General features: G+C 58.2%; 2 protein-coding genes across 2 annotated transcripts; both read right to left on the bottom strand.

The window, feature by feature from the left end:
• Nucleotides 1-337: 337 nt before the first annotated feature.
• On the bottom strand, nucleotides 338-1,303 carry LOC116500062 (olfactory receptor 10K1-like). Its single transcript, XM_032204957.1, has one exon. It carries the CDS (start codon nucleotides 1,301-1,303, stop codon nucleotides 338-340), a length of 966 nt encoding a protein of 321 aa, XP_032060848.1.
• Nucleotides 1,304-2,809: 1,506 nt separating this feature from the next.
• On the bottom strand, nucleotides 2,810-7,769 carry LOC116500083 (guanylate-binding protein 1-like). The gene is made up of 9 exons (XM_032204991.1): nucleotides 7,674-7,769; nucleotides 7,163-7,272; nucleotides 6,651-6,883; nucleotides 6,289-6,531; nucleotides 5,744-6,018; nucleotides 3,869-4,081; nucleotides 3,641-3,743; nucleotides 3,342-3,514; nucleotides 2,810-3,183 (listed from the first exon to the last, which is right to left on the bottom strand). The coding sequence occupies exons 1-9, from the start codon at nucleotides 7,752-7,754 to the stop codon at nucleotides 2,953-2,955; spliced, it is 1,662 nt and encodes a 553-aa protein (XP_032060882.1). The 5' UTR covers nucleotides 7,755-7,769; the 3' UTR covers nucleotides 2,810-2,952.
• Between the last annotated feature and the right edge of the window lie 134 nt (nucleotides 7,770-7,903).

The following is a 7,903-nucleotide window of genomic DNA, read 5'->3' as shown; positions in this document are numbered from 1 at the left end:
GAAAAAAAAAATGGAGTTTCCCCTTGAAATACTTTCAACACCTATGATTCTTCTTCACTAAATGTCTCAGGTTGTACAGCTGGAAGCTTTGCTGGCACGGGGGTGGAAATTTGGATTTCCATCTTCAAAAAGAAATTGGGTTTCTATATTCAAAAAGGAATTGAAGTTGGTTTTCCCACTAACGCTGTGCCTGGAATTTGTTCATCCTTCTTAGCAGCCGTGCTTTGCTGTCATGGCTTTGCTGAAGCTCTGCTCGGAGCCAAAGGGCTCACGGAAAAGGAGCGATGGTTTTTGGAAGGGGAGGCTGCCGGCTGGAAATACGCACTGGGGACGCTGCTCACCTTGACCTCTTTCCTGGAAAACATTCTGCAGAAATTTGTGTTTTCCTGATGGCTTTGCGGAGAGCCGCTTTGACGTCCTTGTTCCTCAGGGTGTAAATCATGGGGTTGAGCAGGGGGGTGAGGATGGTGTAAGTGACCGAGATCAGCGCGTCCTGGCCCGACCAGGAGCTGGAGCCCGGCCTCAGGTAGATGAGGGAGGCGCAGGCGTAGTGCACGAGCACCACGGCCAGGTGGGCGCTGCAGGTGGAGAAGGCTTTGTGCCTCCCCGCGGCCGAGGGGATGCGCAGGACGTCGGCGAGGATGAAGAGGTACGAAGCCAGGAGCAGCGTCAGCGGGACCATCAGGGCGAAGACGCCCAGCGCCACTATAACGGCCTCGCCGGCGTCGCTCTGCCTGAAGGCCACGCGGAGGACGGGGGAGATGTCGCAGAAGAAGTGCTCGAGCTGCCGGCTGGCCTGGAACGGCGAGCAGAACACCAGGGGGGTGACCAGCTGGGCCACCAGCAGCCCGCTGAGCGCCGACGCGGCCACCAGCTGCGCGCAGAGCCGCCGGGTCATGATGCTGCTGTAGGCCAGCGGGCGGCAGACGGCGACGCAGCGGTCGTAGCCCATGGCCGCCAGGAGGAAGGAGTGGGAGCAGCCCAGCAGGAGGAAGAAGTACATCTGGACGGCGCAGCCCAAGAAGGAAATGGCTTTTCTCTCCGCCACCAAGTCCACCAGCATCTTGGGGACAATCACGAGGGTGTAGCAGGTCTCGGAAAAGGACAGGACGCAGAGGAAGAAGTACATGGGCGTGTGAAGGCTCCGCTCGACCCTTATGACGGTCATGATAGCCGTGTTCATGCTCAGTGTGAGCAGGTAGAGAAGCAAAAACACCCCGAAGAGCAGCTTCTGCAGCTCCGCCAGGCTGGAGAACCCCACGAAGATGAAGTCGGTGGCCATCGTTTGGTTTTCACTGCCCATGGAAGCTTTCCGCAAGGAGCCAGGCCAAAGAGGGGTGAAAGAGCTTCAAGGGGGGGTTGTCTGCTGCTGTGCCAAGGAGAATTTGCTCCAGCGCCCCTCAGCAGACCACTTCCCGGTCTCTGTGCCCCCACCACGGGCTCTGTTCCTGACATTAGCAGGGTGCACGCGTGGGCTCGGGGCTGGTGAGCGCTGCGGGCAGCCCTTGGCCTCGCTGCAGCTCCCGGTGCTCCCCAAGCAACTCAAGGACCCCCGGCTCCCCTCACCAAGCCGCAGTGGCTGTCAGGGTGGGTGCACGGCCACCGGGGCTCACCCGGGGCATGGCAGCCCCCGCGGGGAAGTCCCGTTGCTCGTCTTGTAGCAGGGAAAGCGGTATCTGCAAGGGCAGGTGCTGCGAGGGCAGGCAAATCACGGGCTGGAAGATGGGGCAGGGGACGGAAGATGTCGTGGGGGAACTCCTGGAATTGGGGAAAGTGGCTCCAAGGGGCTGCAGGAGGGGGGAAGCGGTGCTGCAGAGCCTCCTGCTCGTTCAAGGGGCACGTGGGCAGTGAGAGGGCGCGGAGCTGTGGGTGACGAGGTGCTGGAGCTGCTGGGGAAGCAGAGCAGGCAAAGCAGGGCTTTGAGCAGCGCAGCCACCTCCGGCTGCAGTCCTGGACCCAGAACGGGGATTATTCCAGCGAGGGGAGAGTGGGGAAGGGTCTTGGCTCCCCTGCAGGACCAAGGGACATGGTGGCCTGGGGTGGCGTGGCTGGGCTGTCCCCTTCCACCCCCGATGTGCGTCAAGCAGAGGGATTGGGTGGAACAAGGCTCGGACTTCGGGGTCCTGCCACGGGACCTCTCCCTCCCCTCCAGTCCCCGCAATGAGGGTGCAGAAAAAAGATCCGGGGGGCTGGAGGGTGGAAAAGAACCCTGAAAGCACACCTGCACTGGCCCGAGGGATGCTCAGGAGTAGAGAGGGCTTGGGGAGCTTTGGCACGCTCGTGGCTGCGGGCTTCTACGTGAGCCCCAGCCCTCCCATCCCCATGGGCAGGGGAACTGCAGCAATTAGCTCCAGAGGTGCACATTAACCCACCCAAGGGCGGTGATGTCCGCACCCCTTGCTAGTTGGTTGCAGTGGGCATAATTAAGAGCCAGCCTCCCTTAGGCAGACCCAAAATACCATTGGCAGCTCTCAGTAATGGCCACGTGCTGAAACCCAGGTTGGAGGATTTTGTATTATTATTATCTTATTTTTATTAATTTTTATTTTTATTTTTATTATTTTTGCATTGCTTTTGCATTATTTTATTATTGCATTACTTTATTATTGCATTACTTTATTATTGCATTATTTTGTCTTTTTGAAAGCAATACGCACCCTTAATGAAAGACGAAGAAAGGTCAATATTGTCAGAGCCAGTGCTGACCCTTGGGCGTACTTTCTGAGCAATGGCAAAGGAGCAGAATCTCCCAGCTACGAGCTGATCAGCGAACCCACCCCGCGCCCCTAAGATTATGCTCCCCAGACAATTAGTTTCATTTCCAACTACGTGAAAGCATGAAAGCACTAGCTGGTGCAATGGCAGCGACCATAGAGGTCACTGCCACACCCTGTCCTTTGCAGCAAGGACTTGCAGAGTTTAGCAGAATTGTACTTGGTATCAAGAAGCTCGCTACACATCTCTCTTTGTTCCTGTACGGCTTCTAAAGAAAGCCATCACGATCTCATAAATTAAACTAGAGAGAGGGGACTGTTTCACAAGAATCTCATATGTTCTTTCCAAAAGCTCAAACCACATTTTGTATCTGGGGCAATCACCGGATTTGCCACCGGGCTTGGAATTTTGCTGATCCTCAGGGTTGCTCTTCTTCTCGGAGCCACTTGTGGACTTCTTGTCCTGGTCCTGTGAAGATAGTCAGGTTGTCAACAAGCCCAAAGCCTTCCTGCATGGTGTCTGCAGTGCAAGGGAGCCAAGAAGCAATGGGAGGGAGCCAGGCGGGCCCCCATCACCATTCCTGCCTGCCAGCCACAGCTCTGGGTACATCCTCTCTGCCATGGTACCTTTGATTGATGGTCGTTTTTATTCTCTTTCTCCTCCCGCTTCTTTCTCCGACGAGCCTTCATATCGTTGAGTAACTTCAACAACGTCTTTAGGTTTTCGACCTCCCTCTCATCCAGCCTCTTCCTCTCAGCCTCCCTCTCCTGCTCAGCTCTCTCATACTGGGCTTTCAGATCTGTTGAGAGAGAAGCAAAGATGGCTCAAAGGCAGGAGATGAGCCCCAGGCCCCCAAGGAGTACTGTCCCTCCGTGCCGTGCCAGTCCCTCTCCAGGCAGTGGCATTTCTCCAGCCCCAAAATTACTTTCTATCTGCTCTTCCTTCTCGGTCAGCTCATGGTCGACTTTGAGGATGGTTCTGGCCATAGACTCTCTCTTCTGGAGGAAATCCTGCAGCGCAGCATCCGCCTGCAGGGACATGGGGAGGGCAGGAGTCAAGGGGTGAAGCAGCAGCTCCAGGCAAGTGGTTTTTTGGGAGGGGGCGGTGGGACGTGGAGCCTCTGCCCTCGCCTCGGAGCTGTTCATGTTCCTACCTTCACCCCCTTGCCAGGCAGTTTCCTGTATTGCTCCACCAGTGCCTGCTGATCTCTTTGGAAGCGCTGGTAGCCCCCCAACATGAAGTAGACCCCGTCATTGATCCGTCTGTCCAAGTCCTGGAAGAGCTCCTGGAGGGTGGCCGTGCACTTCTCGTGGGATACCCGCTCGTTCCGCATCCAGAAATGTTCCTTAAGTGCCTCTAACTGGACCTGTGCAGAAGGACACAGAGGGAAGGCTTCAGCCCAGGTTGAGTGGCCTCCACCTCTCTCAACCAGGCAAAAAAAAATGCCTGTTGAGCACTGGAACGGGCTTCCCAGGGAGGCTGTGGAGTTTTCTTCCCCATGGAGATATTCAAGATTTATCTGGATGCCTACCTGGGCAACCTGCCCTAGGGAACCTGCTTTGCTTCTCGAGGTCCCTTCCAAGCCCTACAGTTCTGTGTGTGAGAATAAAGCCAGGCTGGCAGGGAAATGGGGCTCTGCAGCCTGTGGGGTGATCAGCGGGGAGGTGAAGCCCCCATGGGCTGCAGACAGGGAAGCTAACTCCCGTCGCAACAGCCAGAACCCCCGTGAGATAAACCTTTCCCGCGTATTACTGTCAGACTTGGTGTCTTATAAAACCAGCCATTAGTAAAGAACCCAAAGCCCAAAAGTGTTTTTATGAATATATTTTATAAAAAATCTTTGTATAAATCTACTAATGGCAAGAGGCAGGCCGAGGAGAATCTCCATTCTTTACTGGAAGCAGGGGGCAATGTGACTGCTGAGGTTCTTAACGCCTCCTTTACTAGCCAGACCTCTTATCCTCGGGGTATTCAGCCTCCTGACCTGGAAGTCTGGGGCGGGGGCAGAAGAACCCCCCCACACTTCAGGCTGGGGACCTGCTGCTCCGCCTGGCCAAGTCCATGGGGCCAGATGAGATCCACCCGAGGGTGCTGAGGGAGCTGGCGGTGGGATTGCTGGGCTGCTTTCCATCATCTATCAGCCGTCATGGTCATCTGGGGAGGGCCCTGGAGACTTGCTAACAGGACACCCATCTATAAAAAGGGTCGTAAGGAGGACCCGGGGACCTACAGGCCTGTCAGCCTGACCTCGGTGCCAGGGAAGGGGATGGAGCAGGTCTTGATGTGTGACCATGCAGCTGGTGACCGGTCACCAGTGGTGTTCCCCAGGGGTCGGTGTTGGGCCCATCCTCGTTAATATCTCCGTGGAAGGCTTGGATGAGGGAACTGAGTAAGTTTGCAGGTGACACCAAGCTGGGGGAAGTGTCGCTCTGCTGGAGGATAGGAAGGCCCTGCAGAGGGACCTGGGCAGGTTGGATCGATGGGCAGAGGCCAAGGGATGAGGTTCAACAAGGCCAAGTGCCAGGTCCTGCACTTGGGGCACAACAACCCCATGCAAGGCTACGCGTCTGGGGGCAGAGACACTACAGGTTTGGGGGCAGAGTGGCTGCAAAGCTCTGCAGAGGAAAAGGATTGGGGGTGTTGGTGGATGCTCGCCTGAAAATGAGCCAGCAGTGTGCCCAGGGTGCCAAGAAGGCCAACGGCATCCTGGCTTGCCTCAGGGATAGTGCGGCCAGCAGGACCAGGGAGGTGATCGTCCCCTGCTCCTGCACCGCAACTCAAGTGCTGGGTTCAGCTGTGGGCCCCTCACTACCAGAAGGACATCAAGAAATGTTGGACGTGGTGCTTGGGGACGTGGTTCAGTGGGTGACATCGGTGGTAGGGGGACGGTTGGACCAGATGACCCTGGAGGTCTTCTCCTACCCTAATGTTTCTATGATTAGAGGGCACGGCACTGGCCTGGCCAGCAGGGACCACACTGCTCCCCCCAGGCTAGGGGTGACGGTGTCCCTGGGGGGGGATCACCTACCGTGAGCTCTGCCTGGAACCGCTCCCTGCTCTCCTCGAAGGCCCGTGCCGTGAAGAGCCGCTTCGCCTCCTCCTCACACCGCGCGTGCAGCTCCAGCAGCTCCTGGGTGGTCTCCGTGGGCAGCCCCTGCTCCATCTGACTCTGGTACAAGGCCACGGCCTCCTTCAGCGCCGCCGAATTTTCGATCTCTGCCAGCGCCAGCACCGCGCTCTCCAGGCACGGCACAGCCCCTCTCCGGATGGCCTCCACGTAGCTCACCGCCAGGGTCCCCAGCCCTGCCGGGGAGGGGTGACGGATCTGCAGCCCGACCAAAACGACCAGGGTCCTGCCCTAACCCTGCTGCCAGGGGCCCCTCACGGCCCCGACCTTCTTTTTCTAGCTCTTTCCCAGCCACACGCGACAGCTAGGAGCTCCAAACCCAGAGGTAAGTGCCACAGCTGGCACAAAAACGCATCTGTGCTACCTCCAGCAGCCTTTTGCTCTGCATCTGAGCCTGGTCCCGACACAGTCCCAAGAGCTTGGACCCTCGGGACACCGGTACTCACTGCTCCCCGTTATCTCGTGGCCACCAGGGATGGTCTTGGGGGGACAATTCTGCCCGATGTAGCTGCAGAAGCGCTCCACCTGCTGCTGGAATTCAGGGTCGAGCATGTCGTCCGGGAGCTCCTCCAAGCGGGGCAGGTCCTTCTTCCTGGCTGGCTGGTCGAAAACAAAGCACTTGCGCTCTGGGAAGAGCTGGCGGATGCATTCCCGCAGCTGGTTGTAGCTCTGGACCTCCTGGCTGCTCCCTGTGGGGCAACAAGGGGTCAGAAAAAGCCCCCAGGGCTCAGCCTCGCGGTGCCTTCCACCGCAGCCGTGTCTGGGGCTGTACTTGTATGCATCCAGCGGCACGGCACCGCTCCCCTACCATCCTTCAACTTCAACGCGTTCTCCAAGTATTCGTCCTCGGAGATTTCCTTCCCGTCCACCTCCAGCTGCAGCGTGAAATCCCGGACAGCCCAGACGAAGGTTGGGAAGAACAGGGTGCGTCTGTCCGAACCCGGCTGCTCATCTCCTGCCTGCTCAGTTCCTGCCTGCTCAGCTCCTGCCTCCTCGGGTGCTGTTTTCACCTGGACACACTCTGACAGCTTCAGCACATAGCTGGGGAGCTGGCTAAGGAAGTGGGGACCTCAGCTCTGAACACAGGGGCACCCCCGGCCCATAAACACTTGGCACTTTGTGGGCACTGGTGGAGCCTTTTGGGGGACAGAGGCCAGCCCGGTGCCACCAGGAAGAGGGAGAAAAGCCCCGGGGATACCGAGCAGGTCCCTGGGCACCACTGGGAGGTTTCCTCTCCCCACACAAGGAACTGCGGTGTGGGATCCCCGTGGGCCCCAGGCAGGGGGCAGGGGGCACCCCGTGTGCGCCCACAAAGGATACTGCAGGTTGTCCATGGCCTGCTGGTCAATGGTGCCCTTGCTGTTGTAGATCAGGGTGCTGGAGAGCAGCACGGCCAGCACGAAGATCCACGTGTCGTTCTCGGTGTCGCCCTGGAACAACGACCCCAGGTTCTCACCTTATCCAGCAGCCCCATGCAAGACCCCTTCAGGCACGACCCCGAATGCCCGGACCCTGAGTGCTGCCAGCCAGCATCCCATGGCAAAACCATCCCCTGGGGAGACCCCACAGCATCTCCAGGGCTTCCCACATCTCTTTATCCTCAGCTCTTTCACTCTCAGGCTCCCACAACGTGTTCCCCGAGCTCCCCAGTCCTGCTCGGATGCCATTTGCCAGGGAAGCAGAAGAATTTGGCAGCTCGTTCACCCCGCCAGCCCTCTCCTCACTCCCCGGGCTTTCTGCCCCATGGGTTCAGCTCCGGTTCCAGCAGAGGCTCCTTCCTGGAAGGGACTAAACCCGGAAAGCGCGAGGGAAGTCCCCACTTCTCCCCCACCTTCTCAGTGTCTCCCAGCCCCTCGGTGTCCAGCAGCACCAGCGTGTGTCCGGGCTTGCAGGGGTGAGGCACGCACCACATCCAGATTCCTTTGGTGTGCGCCCGCACGCTGGAGCCCAGGGAGAAACCTGGGGGTGCAAAGAGCCTCAGCAGCGTGAAATACCGAGCAGGAGAAGCCGAGCACCTCGGCCAGCCCAGGGGATGTGCACATCTCATCCCCTTCCCTTACC

This window comes from Aythya fuligula, chromosome 30 (genome assembly GCF_009819795.1).
Source record: "Aythya fuligula isolate bAytFul2 chromosome 30, bAytFul2.pri, whole genome shotgun sequence".
NCBI classification, from domain to species: domain Eukaryota; kingdom Metazoa; phylum Chordata; class Aves; order Anseriformes; family Anatidae; genus Aythya; species Aythya fuligula.
The sequence above is the reverse complement of the archived record's forward strand: the minus strand, read 5'-3'. Positions and strand labels throughout refer to the sequence as shown.